Source organism: Triturus cristatus, chromosome 10 (assembly GCF_964204655.1).
Source record: "Triturus cristatus chromosome 10, aTriCri1.1, whole genome shotgun sequence".
Taxonomy (NCBI): Eukaryota; Metazoa; Chordata; class Amphibia; order Caudata; family Salamandridae; genus Triturus; species Triturus cristatus.
The window spans coordinates 885,485,158-885,500,938 of NC_140593.1; the positions used below are offsets into that span (position 1 = coordinate 885,485,158).

The 15,781-nt window shown below is 44.3% G+C and overlaps 1 protein-coding gene across 17 annotated transcripts in view; it reads right to left on the reverse strand.

The window, feature by feature from the left end:
- LOC146796177 (uncharacterized) overlaps nucleotides 1–15,781 on the reverse strand; it is a 1,057,178-nt gene that overhangs the window by 925,204 nt on the left and 116,193 nt on the right. For all 17 annotated transcript variants that reach the window (XM_085628582.1, XM_085628595.1, XM_085628592.1 and 14 more), the window contains exon 3: nucleotides 6,567–6,686. In XM_085628582.1, coding sequence (XP_085484708.1) covers nucleotides 6,567–6,686 — 120 coding nt within the window. The remainder of the gene's footprint in view (nucleotides 1–6,566; nucleotides 6,687–15,781) is intronic.

Consider the following 15,781-nt stretch of genomic DNA (forward strand, 5'->3'; position numbering starts at 1 on the left):
AGTTCACACCTCCTTCTTTCCTACTGAAATGCAAATTAATGACTGGCATATGTGGGGCAACAAACTGCATATTTAGCTTCCAGGGACTTCAGGTAGGGCAAAGGAAACTTTTTAAAGGTCATAGTTCCAAAATAATTACTACTAATCCGACTTCACCAGAGAATTGGACTTGTAATAAATATTTCAAGGAGTTCAAAAAATTTATTAGTGGCTGTTTCCTCTGAAGAGATAGTATTTATTAAACTTAATATTGTATCCCAATGCTTTCCTATAAAACAGCCCTCCATGCTACAACGAAAATAGGTTATGGGGCTTTTTCACTGCAAGTAATTGTTTAACAATAAATGTTTACATGTTGTACTTTTAAATACCCAACACCATTACTACATTAGGATTACTTAGAAATATTTAAACTGAAGGTTTAGGTCTGTCACAATGCAGGAAAACCTGGGCTCGGAGGTGGGTAGTTTTTATCCACTCAACCAGAGGTTTTTGATTTTTGGTGCATGCAACAAATTTTACTTCACCTAGATGTCTATTCTAAACATGAATAAGACCCTGAGCAAATGTAAATCTACAAGCCCAACTCGGTTATTTATTTATTTATTTCGCGATTTTTATTGCGCAAACAAATACCCGAAGGTGTCTCGGCGCATGTGACAAAAACGAGAGACCAAGCCGCAGGATTACTGATTGAACAGCCATGTCTTTAAGAGCCTATGAAAGCTTATCAAATTGGGGGCAGTTTTTATGGTGAGTGGCAAAAGGTTCCAGAGGTTAGGTGTGGCAACCAGGAAGCGCCTGTCTCCCCAGGTTGCCGTTCTGGTGCGAGGTAACGGAAGCAGGCAGGAGTTGGCGGATCTCAGCTGTCTCTTGGGGCTATACAACTGGAATGCTTCAATCAGAAACTTTGGACCGACGCCATGCACTGCCTTATAGGCAATGCAGAGGGCCTTGAATTTAATGCGGCCCTCTACTCTTAGCCAATGCAGGTGACGAATGGCTGGAGTAGTTGGCTGGCGGCGGGGGATGTCAAGAAGAATTCTTGCAGCAGCATTTTGTATGGACTGCAACTTAGATAGAACGAGTTTCTGAGTATTAAGGAAGAGGGCGTTCCCATAATCGATTTTAGAAAACACTAGGGTAGAGACCAGGGTCTTCCCAGCTGAGGTGGGAAGGTAAGGCAGTATTTTCCTAATTTTCTTTAAAATAAAGAACGCAGATGACACAACCTTGTTGACATGAAGGTTGAATGACAGCTTACTGTCGAAAATGACTCCCAGGTTTCTGGCCTTATCAACTGGGACAGGAGGAGGGCCCAGCTGGTCAGGCCACCAGGCAGAAGACCAAACCGGGGAGAGATTACCAAAGGTCATGACCTCAGTGTTGTCCGAGTTAAGCCTCAGAGAGTTGGAGGACATCCAGGTACTGACAGCAAGCATGGCGCTTTGGAAATTAGCTGCCACCGCTGGGCCGTCCTTGTGTATTGCCAGAACCAGTTGGGTGTCATCTGCGTAGGATGTAAGTCGCAGCCCATGGGCCTTTATTACCCTCGCTAAGTCTGCTACATAGATATTAAATAGCGTTGGACTTAGCGAGGAGCCCTGTGGGACTCCACAGGGGAGTGCAGAGACAGGAGAATAGAAGTTATAAGGTTACAAGTTCATTTGATATTACTTACAAACGGTTGACTTAATGACAATTCCCTGCCACATTAAAACAAGCAAGGGGACTGCCTTTACCAGCTAAAACCCTCAATGGAGCCTCCCCACCCTGCCAGAGAGGAATACACAGCAAACGTTATTGAAAATGGTGACTTCTCAATTACATGATAATTTAGAATAAGCATTTGGGGGACAGGCAGTTTGTTGGACTTTAACGAATGACTGTTACATGGAGCTGGCAGAGGTAGAGTTTCAACTGTATAGGCCACAGTAGATCCCATAAACCACTCTATCTTGTCGGATAACAAAAACAATGCTAGGGTCTCCAAAAAAGCTATAAAATGTTTTAGATAATTTCTCAAGAAAATCTCCTTTACAGTGTTGGTTGAAAGTTCACCTACAAATTTAACATGTGGGATCCCACAAAGTTCATCATTAACCCCTACCTCTTTAAAGGTAACCAGCAGCTGCTTGATAAATGGTTGGTGTCTAGAGGGTTGGGTTTCAAGCATATGCGGAAAACACAAAGGTTTAAATACTCTATGGCACTGTATAGTTATTACAATGCTATTACGCTATGGCAAGTAGCTTTCCGTATATCGTAATAAAATTGAGCCAATGTTGGTGGTACTTGTGGTATTCTTAATAAACAATAACAAACCCAAATATTAAATCATTTAAAAATAACCTACTAAACTGTTACACAGGGAGCGCAGTTGGCTGGGAGCTAAAATGGTCACAATTTCCCAAGCTCCTGCCTGGACTCTATTGTTCTGTCTAACCAGCCTGACTTGGGATCGTTTCTGCCACTGCTGCATTTTCAGTTAAACCACATTTTGAGATCAATGGAGTTCGGCCATGGCAAACAAGGCACCCGAGGGCATGCTGCAATGCTCCCCAGGTGACTAGTTGAGGTTCAGGTGCTAGTTAACACTTTGAGCTGGTGGTGCAGTCTGATCTGAGCCCACTCCTCAAGAGAGAGGTGAGAAGCAGCTATGGGGCATCGGTGAGTCCTTGGTTGGGAGTAGTATGTGGCACAGCACTTAAACTAAGACACTGCAACATAACTTGGGCCCGCCACGGTCGGGTTCCCAAGGTAAGAAGTCTCGTCTCGCTCTTGAGGTCAATATCCTAGCAACGTCTGGTCCTGGATTAAGGCCTTTTGCTGCACCGCTTGCCTTGCCATATGAGCAGTCCACCAGTGAGACATTTACTGTCTGAATTTCTTGTCAAATTTAGGTGAGGAAGAATCTCGGTGGAAAACACAGAGCGAAGTATTGTTTTTTCTTTGACTCTGATACTGGGCCAAGGGAGGCCTTGAAGATTTCTTTGATCCCCACAAGGAGCTACATTAACAACAAGTAAAGAGGATTTGTTCCTGAATACAACAAAGGAAATTAACATGCCATGTGGTGGGGATGGGGAGGGGGGGAGAGCAAGAGGACCCTGTTACCCTGTTGCAGTCCATCAGTGTCTTAAATAACTGTCTGAGGATGGAGAAAGCCACAATTAAAACAGTGCTAAAAGACATGGAGAAGAAATATGAAGAGCTGTCCTTGCAGCATGCTAAGGGTGGAACAAAAATTGCGAGTACTGAAAACATTTTACAAGTTTTGCAGGATCAGAGATGAAAACAAACCTTCTGAAGTCTAAATTATTGGAGGCAAGTGCCAATGAAGCCCTGGTGAACCCAGAGGGAAGGAATGAAATGCTAGACAATTTGTGCAGAGGCAACCCTATTCTAATGAGGGTATTTCTGTGGAAGTTGATGCAGAGGCTCTGCTGAGATTTTATCTGACCTATTGGATATGGCAGCGGATGAGGGCTGAGATGTGTATTTGAGGATTTCAGACTCTCACTAAAGTTGAAACAACCCACAGGAAATACTAGTGCCATGATAATGGTGGGAGTAAATAATATAAGGTGAGAGACCACATTCGGAGGGGAGAAGTAGGGAAAAAGGATGATGAAATGGGGAAAGTCATGGGTGTTATTGTTTCTAAATCTGAGTCCACAATCACTGGCCAGAAAAAGGGTGTTGATAAATATTAGACAAGAGCTGACCGAGGAATCACTGCATCAGATTGGTTTCCATCATAGTTGTGAGTTGAGTATCGGGGAAACTTTTCTTATTCTCACATGTGGGTTCAATAAGATTATTTGAGGACACCTTGGGCCTGAATTTGAGATTACGACTACTTGAGGAGTGGCATAGAGGATAGTAGCATGGTGCATGTCCAGGGAAGGGAATCCAATCCTTGGTGTAGCAAGTTGATGGGTCTTCTCCCTGGTGTAGGGGAAGTGATGGCAGGAATGTCTTTCTTAAATATATACAAGATTGTTACTCTTTTATATCTCCTGTGCCCCTTCCACAATGTAGCCTTAGGAGATTACTGGGATTAATTAAGTGGTGTTTAATTTAAAAAACAATACAATTTCGAGGCACCGTAGACAATCATTCTATCGCTATGAATTAATTTGACCATTGTATTTATATGATTATCCATAAAAATAAATCATCCAATTAACATCCAAGTTCTTAATTATATGACATTTTTTTTTGTAGATTGACATAAACCAATCAATAAATCTTTATTCGGATAGAAATATCCATGAGAGAGTCACACAGATAAAATTTACAAAGATCTTAATAAAACATTCATATTTAAAAATATATATAAAATTCGTACAAAATGGTCTCAGGACAAAGACTGATTAAATATACAAAACACAGAACACCAGATACCGAGCTAGGAATCAACTCAATAGCCAACGAGTGTGAAACCGTTATCAGAAGTATCGAATAGGGGATAGTTAATCAACATATATTACCGCTGTTAAGTGTAAAATATCCTTGGCTACTCATTTTAATATACAAAATATGCAGAGGATTTAAATAGTCCAACAGAATAAAATCAGTCAACATAATTCAACAGTTTAAATGGTAAGGTTCGAGTCGGCAGAGGCTCCACTTAAAAAAGCTACAATGTCCCATCATTGGATTGTTGATTTGATTCTGTTCACCTTATTGGATCTCTTCTTGACGGAGAGTTGGCGATAGTACTCCTAACTCTAGGTCTCATTTAACAGGGATATCAGTCTTTTTAAGATTGGTGGGTCAAAATAATCTGAATTTCAATGCAGATGAACTAATCGAGTTACTTAAAAGCCTTGACAAAGTGGCCATTTGAGCTGCAAAACATGTTGGCTGATTTTAATCTGCTTGAACATTATGAACCTCTGTATATGTCAATGTCAATGTAAAATTTTACAAAGGATCAATCATGATTAAGGCTCCCTGTTTTCTGTTTTTACGGATTTTTACAGATGACAGACAGAAAACAATGTGTTTTCTGTCTGCATTTATGTTTAAAAGTGGAAAAATGCAGAAATTTGTGCTTTTAAGTAACTCTCCGTGCTGTCTTTCATGAATTGTAGCCCAACAGCTGAGCAGATGGACAGCATGGTAAATTAAAAAACAGGATGATATATCTATAAATAATGGCATATGTCAATATACATTTGTAGAATAATGCTAATTTTAGTCAATGAATTGTTACATAACATTTGACAGCTTAAATAGCTAAATCACGACAGACATCAAAGTATGACTGTGTGTCTATCAGTTAAATAAATATGGAAATCTCCATTTTTACAACTTCATTTATACACAAAACAAATATGGATAAATACAGATAAAATGGCCCAAAAATAAATATGGATAAATACAGACGTAAAGGTTACAAAAATAAACACCATAAAACTGGGAGCCCTTATCATTCAAAAAGCTATGTGGTTATTGGCCTCAGTCTATTTGCAAATGGGTGGTGCCTTACATTCCAAAAAGGATTCTAAGATCTGCAGTGAAAGGACACGTGGAGGTTCAACATATTAAAAATATAAGACAGGAGGAAGATCTTTTTCAGTTAATAGTGAAATGTTGTACAAATTAACGAATCCTCAGAAAAAGCATCATGGGCTTCAGAACAAAATCTATAAACTGCTTTTTAATTATTGCAAGAGAGCGTGGATTTTGAGTTTCACCCAAAAGTGCTAGCACTTGCGCATTAGTTCCCAATTTCTGCATTTTACAAATGATTAAAACATAAAACACAGAGGTCAAGCCACTTCCATAAATTAAATTGTCTTTATTTTTCAGCTGAGGGATTCCACCATACCATATGAAAACCATGAATGTGGACATTTTGAGGGAATTATTTATCAGACTATCTGAAGACACCGTGAGAACCTGGGCATGTACAGAAACAGCAACAAAAAAAACTCTCAATCACAATAATGAAAATATTAACTATTGCAAGAAAGTTAGGGAGTATTGTCCATCAATGGGGTTTTATACGTAACGGCTCACATGTCATGTCATCTACGGCCCATATTGTAAAATGGTAATGACTATGGTATTCTTTCTATTCCCCCCATAACTATCGAATACCTCTCTTAGAACCCCGAGCCCCTCCGTCTCTTCACACTGCAGTGATTTTCCTGCCATGCTCCACAAAGCAGAAATTAGAGTTCTAAGATGCCTACTATTAAAGTATCATCAGTAGCTACATTATCCTGTTCAACCTCACAGAACTTAACATGTTGTGAGAGAGAAACTACAAGCACCAAGATATACATTGCTATTAGCTAAAAAGCCAGAGCTTTTGATTGGACCAGTTAGCACCTCTAAATTAAAAAAACACAAAAAATCATTGTCTGACCATGGACTAACATACTTTTTGAGAGGACTGTGGATCTCGCTGAATCAAATCACTCAATGCCAAAAATGATTTCTTCAGTAAGGTGTGTTAAGGATGCTTCTGATGTGATCCTGGATCTCCTGATTCTAAATAACTTAGTTACTAATGTTTTAATTTAGCTCAGAGCAGATAAGCACCTTACCTGCTTCAGTTGTGGTTTGAGACCAGGGCTGGGATGTTGCGATGTTGCAGCAAGTACATCAAGGCTAGATGTTTTCAATCCTGTCGCCATTTCAAGTTGTTCCTGGACACTGGGCTCTGTCTGTAAAATATATAGAATTTTAACAAAAAAGGCAGATGGCCAAGACGTGCAAGCAATATCACACATCCACATGAAGATATAAAATGCTCCTAAATCGAACTTGATTCCCAATCTTTAAAGGTTTAAGATGCTACTCATCAGAAACACATTGTTCCTTGTACCTTAAACACAGAGATCAATGTGCTAAATTAAATCTGGAAAGGTCTCTGAACCACTGAAACCCTCGTAAGATGGATGGAACCTCTGTTGAAAGTCTATAGGGAAGTGAGGCATAGGGGTGAGCTGCCTCCCACACTTAGAGAGGGAGTGGTCTACATGATGTCAAAGCCGGGTGAGGATACATCGGATCCCACGGCCTATAAACGCCAGACAATGCTTAACGCAGACACAAAGGTGCTTTGCAATGTCCTTGAGGAGCAGCTGCGAGGGGTGGTGGGGACACTGGTTCACGCGGATTCATACCAGGCCTAAGCACGACTATGAATCTGCGCAGATTGGCTCATGTGCTGCATGCTGTCAGGGAGGCCACGAGAAGTTAGTTTTGGTGTCCGTGGACATCGCAAAAGCATTTAATACGCTTGACTGGACATACATGCTTCAGGTCCTGCAGTGAAAGGGTTTTAGTCCGGGCTACTGTGGTTGGGTAAAGCTTCTTTACAGTGCACCTCGGGCACGTGTATTTTATTGTGAGCAGGTGTTGGCGGACAGGGTGGTGATGAACACCCACCAAGGTTGCCCCTTGTTCCCACTTTTCTCCGCACTGGCCATGGAATTCGTTGCAGTGAAGCTCCAAAGAGGTGAACACCGTCATTACATGGGGAAGATAGTGGAGGGGTTGGCGATCTGTTGTGTTCTGAAATCCATAGCAACTCTCAGTGGTGGGTAGGTTCACTGGAGCGAAGATGGTTTTCCTTCCACGGTGTCTGTATATTGTGCAAAACTCGCTGCACACGATCGCATGCACCTCGTTCAAATCATTACATAGCTTGTTGGTCTCCCTAGTGTTGGTAGGGAAAAGAAGGAGAGGCACTGGCGATACTTATGCTAGATCTTGAAGAGGGGTGCATGGGTCTGCCTGACCTTGAGCTGTGTTATTATGCAACTAAGTTACAGCATGCACCGCAATGGGTCACACTGGAGGATAACTGGGAGAAGAGGTTGCTGAAGGGAACCTGCAGACCACGCCTTTGTTGGAGTTGCTGATGAAGGGGATCAAGGATGCCAGGCCACTTGCCCTACCTGGTGAGGCATACGGCAGAAATATGGGAGAGAGTAATTAGCAGGGTCCTGAAAAGGCCTCCATTCACAAGAGAGTTGGTAATTGGTATCATTCAAACATATCAGCGATGCTATGTCGGTGGTTTGCTGTAGAGCATGGGGTTGCGAGAGGGGATCTGTATACAGATGAGAGATTCATTACTTTTGAGAAAGCTTGTACAGAGGGACTGACTAGTTCCTCCAGTATACTGAAATTGCCAGTACAATCCGGAAGATTTGGACGGGATTTCCTGAGGTTCCCCGACAGTCAGATACGCCTTAACTGTTGTAGTGACTGGTGATGCTAGGCGCTCAGTGTCTCTTTTTTATGGGACACTCAAAGGGAATAGAATTCATGGGAGCTTTCCTGCCAGGCAGGCTAGGCAGGATAATCTAGAGGGCCACAAGATGGAGAAGGAATGAAAGGAAGCCTATGCGCTTACTAAACAGGTGTCTTGTAATTCCAGGTTTAAGCTGACACACTTACACCGCACTTTTTTGATGCCTATCACACTGAGTAAAATGGACGCTGGCAGGTCAGCAGACTGCCCAAGATGTGGGCGGCAGGCACCTCCTTTCTATATATGGCATGGATGTGCCCAATGATGAGTACGTTTTGGGCGACTGTGAAGGAGAGACTGGAGTGATTGTTTTGCGGTGGAAGAGACGCCCAAACAATGTCACCTGAGTACAATTAAGAAATGTCGGAGGGAGGCGAAGTGCTGGAAGTTTTTGCAGCTGGCACTGGTAGTAGCCAAGTGTGGTGTGGCAATGGGGTGGCAGAGTCAGAGGGTCCAGTCTGTGACACTATGGAACAGGGATACAGTTAAATGGGCCCTGCCTGAAGGGGAACACATTTGCTTGGCTAGGACAGATGATAGAGTGAGATACCTGGGCGGAGCTACTGGAGACTTTTCAGGAGCCTGAGGAGCCTCAAACTCACTAACATGCGCTGTCGAGGTGATGGCAAAGAGATACACAGTCTTAATAGTAAGGAGCCGTAAAGGACAGCTGTGAAGTGGCTCAAACAGAGTGCACATCAGATAAGTCAGGACCAGATTACGGTCCGTTTGGGGCATTACAAAGGGGGAACATTTGTTGCAGCCCTTTAAAATAAATTGCATCACAGCCAGTTACTTAAACAACGAGGGCTGATATGACAACCTTACGATGGTCAAAGGGACCAAAAGATAATCCTTAACTAAGTCCAAAGCCTTGGCAGGCAAGAGACCGAAAAGATAAGAGATCATCAGATAATTTGGCCTACTGGAGCTCAATCTGGCATGTACACAACCAACCCACAAATTTGTCTCAACAACAGGTGTATACAGTTTTTGTTGAGGCACGCCTAGCTGTTCAGGTAACATCAACCACCTCCAGAAAAAGGTCAAAAGTGTTGAGCTATCACTGCTTAAACTCCATGCATGAAGGTGGAGATTGCAAAGGCCACAATACAGAACCCTGCCCTGCTGCACCAGCAGATCCCTTTGTAAGGGCAGCTTGATCGGAAGACTGCTGCTCAAGCCCAGAAGTTCTGGATACCATACTCTGTGCCCAATCTGGAGCCACTAGAATGACTTGGGCCCGGTCTGCCCTGATCTTCTTGGGAACTCAGGGCAGGAGCACTATCTGCAGAAAGGAATATAGGAGTCCTGAGCTCCAGGAGGAATGTGTCTCAGAGCAAGAGATGCCTTGGAAACTCAAATATGTCGAAGTGCTGACATTGCAACTTCTCTGCGGTGGCTATTAGATCAAGTCAAGGTTCTCCACATTTGCAGAAGAGCCCTTGCGCCACCTTCGGGTGTAACTGCCTTTTCGTGACCCACTAGGTGCTGATGGCTGAGTTCGTCCACCCTAGCATTCAATGATCCTGCAAGGTAGATCACCACCTGGAAAAGTCTTTAGCGGTCCAGGCATTTTCAGTGGCACAAGGCCTCCTGGTATAAGGTCCGTGACCCCACCCGCCCTGGTTGTTGCAGTACCAAATGGCGGTGGTGTTGTCCATGAGCACCTATACCACCTTGATGGACGGAAGGGAGGCCTTCAACGCCAAGTGAATGACGCTCAGCTCCCGAAGGCTGAAGTGGAGCTGGGCTCTCCACCAGAGGCCACTGATTTCAACCTATCCCAGATGGCGGCCCCAACCCAGAAGCAATGCATCAGTAAAGAAATCCTATTATATTGAGCGACGAGCACTATGTTATGTTATGTTATTGGGGTTGCTTATATAGCGCACGGCTACTCCAGGGAGTGTCCCGGCGCTTTCTGACCCCAAACTGAGAAAGAAGATGGAAGAAAACACAAACATAACAAGTTACTGCTTGTAAAGCCAAGTTTTCAGGGCCTTTCTAAAGGCAAGCAGATTAGGAGTACGGCGCAGATCCACAGGCAAGGAGTTCCATAGTTTTGGGGCAAGAAGTGTAAAGGAACGACCACCTATCCTGACCCTTCTAATGGGAGGAACCGTTGCCAGGCCAAGACATTCAGATCGGAGAGATCTGGTGGGTTTATAGAAAAGAAGCCGTTTCTGAATGTACGAGGCCCCAACCAAATGGAGTGCCTTGTGGGCTAAAGTGAGAGCCTTGAAAGTAATCCGCTTCTTAACTGGGAGCCAATGAAGGGAAGAAAGCAGCTCTGAAGCCCGAGCTTGTCGAGGTAGGCCAAAGATCGCCCTTGCTGCGGAGTTTTGAACTACCTGAAGTTGGTGCAGGAGGTAGTCCGGTAAACCCAGGTAGAGGACATTTGAGTAATCAATCCTGGAGCAAATCAAAGCCTGTACCGTCAGCTTCCTGTGGACTAAAGGGAGCAGAGGAAGAAATTTTCGCAGCATTTTTAACAGACCAAAACAGGTGCTGGAGAGACCTGTGATCTGTGTTTTCAGCGAAAGGGTGTTGTCGATTTTGATCCCCAAGTTTTTTGCAACCACAGAGGAAGAGGAAGGGGGTGACATACACACCGGCCACCATTCCTGCCACGGTGGATCTGCTTGACAGCCGAAGAAAAGCACCTCAGATTTATCAGGGTTGCATTTGAGGCTGCTTCGCTGAAACCAATCGAAAACAGCCCCCAGGCAACCACGGATGCTCTCCCCGTCAAACTCCATGCCCTTCTTGCAGGTGAACAGAAGCTGGGTGTCGTCAGCGTATGATATGATCTGGGCACCCATGGACTCCGCAAGTACCGCCAGTGGAGTCATGAAGATGTTAAAAAGGGTCGGGCTCAGCACCGACCCTTGTGGGACTCCAACATCCATAGGCGGCACCTCTGCGGAGTACGGCGGGGCCCAGACCACTTGTCGACGACCCGTTAGGTAAGATCTCAACCAGCTCAACACCGTTCCACGGAGACCAATCTCGTGAAGTCTTCTCAAGAGGGCCTCATGCGGGACGGTGTCGAAGGCCGCCGACAGATCCAATATCACCAGCATAGCTCTTCCCCCTGCGTCGAGAACTTCCTTAATGGCTTCGTTTACTTCCAAAAGAGCGGTCTCGGTGCTCAAATTGGAGCGGAAGCCAGATTGGGTAGAGTGGAGTAACCCCTGATCTTCCAAGAAGGAAGAAAGCACAGAGTGGACGTGCTTCTCGACGATCTTAGCCAGACTGGGCAGGAGAGATATGGGCCTATAGTTCGCGTGTATCTCTGGATCAAGGCCTGGTTTTTTTAGAAGGGGAACAACCATTGCCTTCTTCCATGCTGGCGGAACCATGCCACTGGACAGGGATGAATTCAAGACAGGGTAGATCAGGGAATTAAGAATCTTGGCATTCCTAGCTAGAAAACTCGCCGGACAGGGGTCAAGCGGAGAGCCTGATTTAATTCTGAGTAGGAGATCCAAAGAAGTAGATTCCGATAAAGGTGGGAACTCCGATAGAGTGGGGCACGTATCAGATGGAAAAGACAACAGATTTGAATCAATCATAGGTACATTGGGGACAGCTGGAGGAAAGGATTCTTGGATGAGTTTGATTTTCATATTAAAAAAGATGGCCAGCTCCTTTACCCAAGGTTCAGAGAACTTATGCTGGACTGAACTCGATTTAGGAGAAACAAACTCTTTGACAATGGAAAAAATTTCTTTACACGAGTTTGACGCAGCTTCAATTCTGTTGGCGAAATAATTCTTTTTGGCCTCTAGGATAGCCGCATGATAAGATTTGATAGATGCTTTGTAAGCGGACTTAGCTTCCTGATCGTACTGTTTCCGCCAGAGTCTTTCGGCTAACTTACAGTTTCGCCTAGCAAGAGTCCGTGATTTAGAGAACCAAGGAGCCGAGCTACGCTTAATGGATGAGCGAGGCGTAGAAAGAGGAGCAAGATCATCAAGCCTATCCGTAAGCCATTTCTGAAAAGTTTCAAGGTCTCTTTCGAGATGGCCGGATAGGATACAAGGATGTTCTTGATACGCTTGAACAAGGCTCTCCTGAGTAATTTTATGAAAGGGTCTACTGGGGTGCCTCAGTTGGTCAGAGTTAGTACAAGAGATTTTGCTTCTACCTTGAATTAGAAAGCTGAGCAGGGAGTGGTCAGACCACAAAACAGGAGTGGGACGGGACATAATGAGGGGAATGGTGGAGAACACTTGGTCAAGAGTGTGACCCTTATCATGAGTTGCACTAAAGATGTAGGGAGTTAGACCAAGGGGAGCAGTGATGTCCGTGATTTTAATAGCTTCACTGTCCGACTCGACATCCATGTGAATGTTAAAATCCCCAAGCATTATGCAGTGTTCCACCTTCAGGCATAGAGTGGAAATAGCTGATTGAAGCTCATCGAAGAAGGAACCACGCAGACCAGGAGGTCTATAAACTAGGAACCCTGAGAATGATTGGTGTGGGGAAAGTGTAATAGAGAAGGCGAGGGATTCGCAGCCAGAGATCGGTGAGGAAGGAATGATTGCACAAGCAAAGGATCTTTGAACTGCAAGAGCCACACCCCCACCTTTACCCAGTGCCCTATCCTGTCTATAGACTATATAGTCGGGAGGAATGGCTGCCGCAATAACAGGGTTAGAAGACTCATTGAGCCAGGTTTCTGTAAGCATTAGACAAAGTGGTTTCTCAACGGTCAATAGCTCAAAAATGTCCAGAGCGTGTCTATGCAAAGAACGGGTATTTAACAGTAAACACTTAAAATTATTTACGGGGAGTAAGTGGGGTCCCTCAGAAACCCGGTAGATGTTACGGTACCATCCACAACCAAGACAGCGACATTTACCTTTGTAACGGCCTGGAAAGACAGGCCGACAGGACGTAATATTCAAGTTATAGGATAATAAATCCGTTGCGGAGTAGGTAAGCCTATGGCCAGAGTCTGCCGCCGCGCCGGTCGCTGCCGTGACGCGGACGGGCGCAGACGGGCAGGACTCTGGCACGACTCCGGCACAGATCCGGCGCGTCCGCTGCACGTGTCCGCCGCGCGGAGACATCCCTGCCCGTTTTGATGACGCTGCCAATCGCGTCACGAACCACAACCCGACCCAAGATGGCCGCCAAAACCGGTGCTCTGCTCTCGGCGTCAACACTCGGCCGAGAGCAGGACCGGAGCAAGAGGGGAGGGGGTGAAAGGGATCTGAAGCGCTGCTGAGCGCAGGGGGACACAGCACATCAAATACTGCTCAGATGTAGCCACAGTGAAAAATACACAATTCGATTTTTAAAAACAGCTAAAATAGCTAAAATAAAGTGGAAAGGCAAGAGACCTCCCGGCTTCCGCCTCAGGAGGGGGAAAAGTGCGTTAGCAGTGAGAATTCAAGTCACTAGAGCATCTTTTATTGATAAGGTCAGTAGTCTGCTGGAAGACGGTTTAGCCTCATCCAACATGACTATGCTGGGCGATTTCAACTTCCGTTTTAGAAGCAAATTCAGACACAGAGTCGGAACGTCATATAGACATCATGAATAGCATAGGCCTACCACAATTAGTGAAAGGTCCTACACATTCTGTGGGCCACACGCTCAACCGGATCTTTTCAAGTAACCCCCATCTCTTGGCCTAGGACATTTTGCCACTCACATGGTCCGATCATTCAGCTGTGCTGTTTAAGATTACTATGTTGGTGGCACCACTGTGCCAAGGATCATGCATAATACAAGGGCAGTGCGCGGCTGGAATAAAATCAACCAGCAGCAATTTTAACATCTCCTTACAATCTCTCAACCGGTTTATTCTGATGATGTGGATAGGAATGCCAGTAATTTTACTAATTGGTTGGAGGCAACAGCTTCCTTAGTAGTCCCGGAATCTATCATCAAAGTAAGGCATGGTCGCGCCTCTGCCCCCTGGTATTCGGATACATTGAAAATGTATAAACTAATTTGTCTCTGGAGATCAGCTTACGATACCGGGAGAAGGAAAAGTATAAATCTTGTCTTAATAAACACAAAGCCCTGGTAGTCAATGAAAAGACAAAATATTTCACTCAGAAAATTGAGAGTGCCAAAAATTCATCTAATGAACTGTTTAATACTTGCTCCTTACATCTCCACACACACTAGATTTTGTATGAGCACAGCAACTGTGTGATAAAATTGCTAAACATTTCCTGAGCAAAGTGGAAAATAATTTAATTAAGTTTATCAACCTAGGACCTTGCAGAAGGGGGCTGCCACTCAAGCGGGCCGGAAACATCTGACTGAACAAGAAGGGCCTTGTTTCTCTGAATTTGCCAACTTTGATGTTCGACAACTGGTGGACCTTATTCCCAAGGCTAAATCGGGGTCACCTTTTGACCCATGCCCAGTGACAGTCTTAAAATTGGCACAGGGCGTTGTTGCCGATAACCTGACCAACATTTTAAATTCAGTCCTCAGTTCTGGCAGCTTTAGCAAGTTGTAGAAAGTCACCTTAATTTTATCTATCCTAAAGAAACCCAATATTGACCCCAACGATACAAATAATTTCCGGCCAATTTCCCGTCTTACATTGCCCGCAAAAAACTTTTAGAAAGGGCCATGAACATTCAAATCTCAGAGTACATCAATGAGCATAGTTGGCTGGATGATAAGCAACACGGCTTTAGAGGTGGCCATAGCACAGAATCAGCTTTGATTAATTCTGTGGAGGAAATCAGTTAAGCACTTGATAATGGAGGCAAGGCCGCCCCTTATTCTGTTAGACCTGTCGGCGGCCTTCAATGCCGTCCACCATACCAGCTTGGAGGATCGGGTCAGCGGCCATAGGAGTGCAGGGACCAGCTCTCAACCTTTTGAGATCCGTTAATGTAGATAGGTTGCAATTTGTCGCCTTAGACCCTTTTAAGTTGCAACCTTTTTTTCTTCCGTACTGAGTTTCTCAGGAGTCCTCCATTAGGCCCACACTTTGTATTGTCTATTTAGCAGCCCTGTCACCGATAATGAAATCTTTCAGTTTTGCCCTAACGTCAAACGCTGATGATGCTGAGATTGTAGTGGCAGTTACTAATCAGCCGAGTACCACTGGAAAACATTTCATAACTGTATGACAGCAGTCAGCACGTGGATGAGCAGTAATTATTTAAAACTGAACTCCAATAAAATGAAGGTGGTACTGTTCTGAAATTATCCCTCTTTTTGGTCCCAGAGTTGGTGGCCGGAAGAGTTGACCTGCTTACCCAAGCCGATTGATAAAGCTAAAAATCTGGGAGTAATTATAGATAACAAGCTCTCCTTTTGTAGTCAGGGGAACACGTTAGCATCATCCACTTTCTTTATTCTCAGAAATATTAAAAGGATCTTAGCTTTTATTCCTCCAAATTCCCCACAAATGCTAAACTCTGCCTTAGTTATGGCCAGGCTAGACTACTGCAACAGTCTATACCAGAATTTACAGCAACAACATCTAAACAAAACTGCAGGTACTGC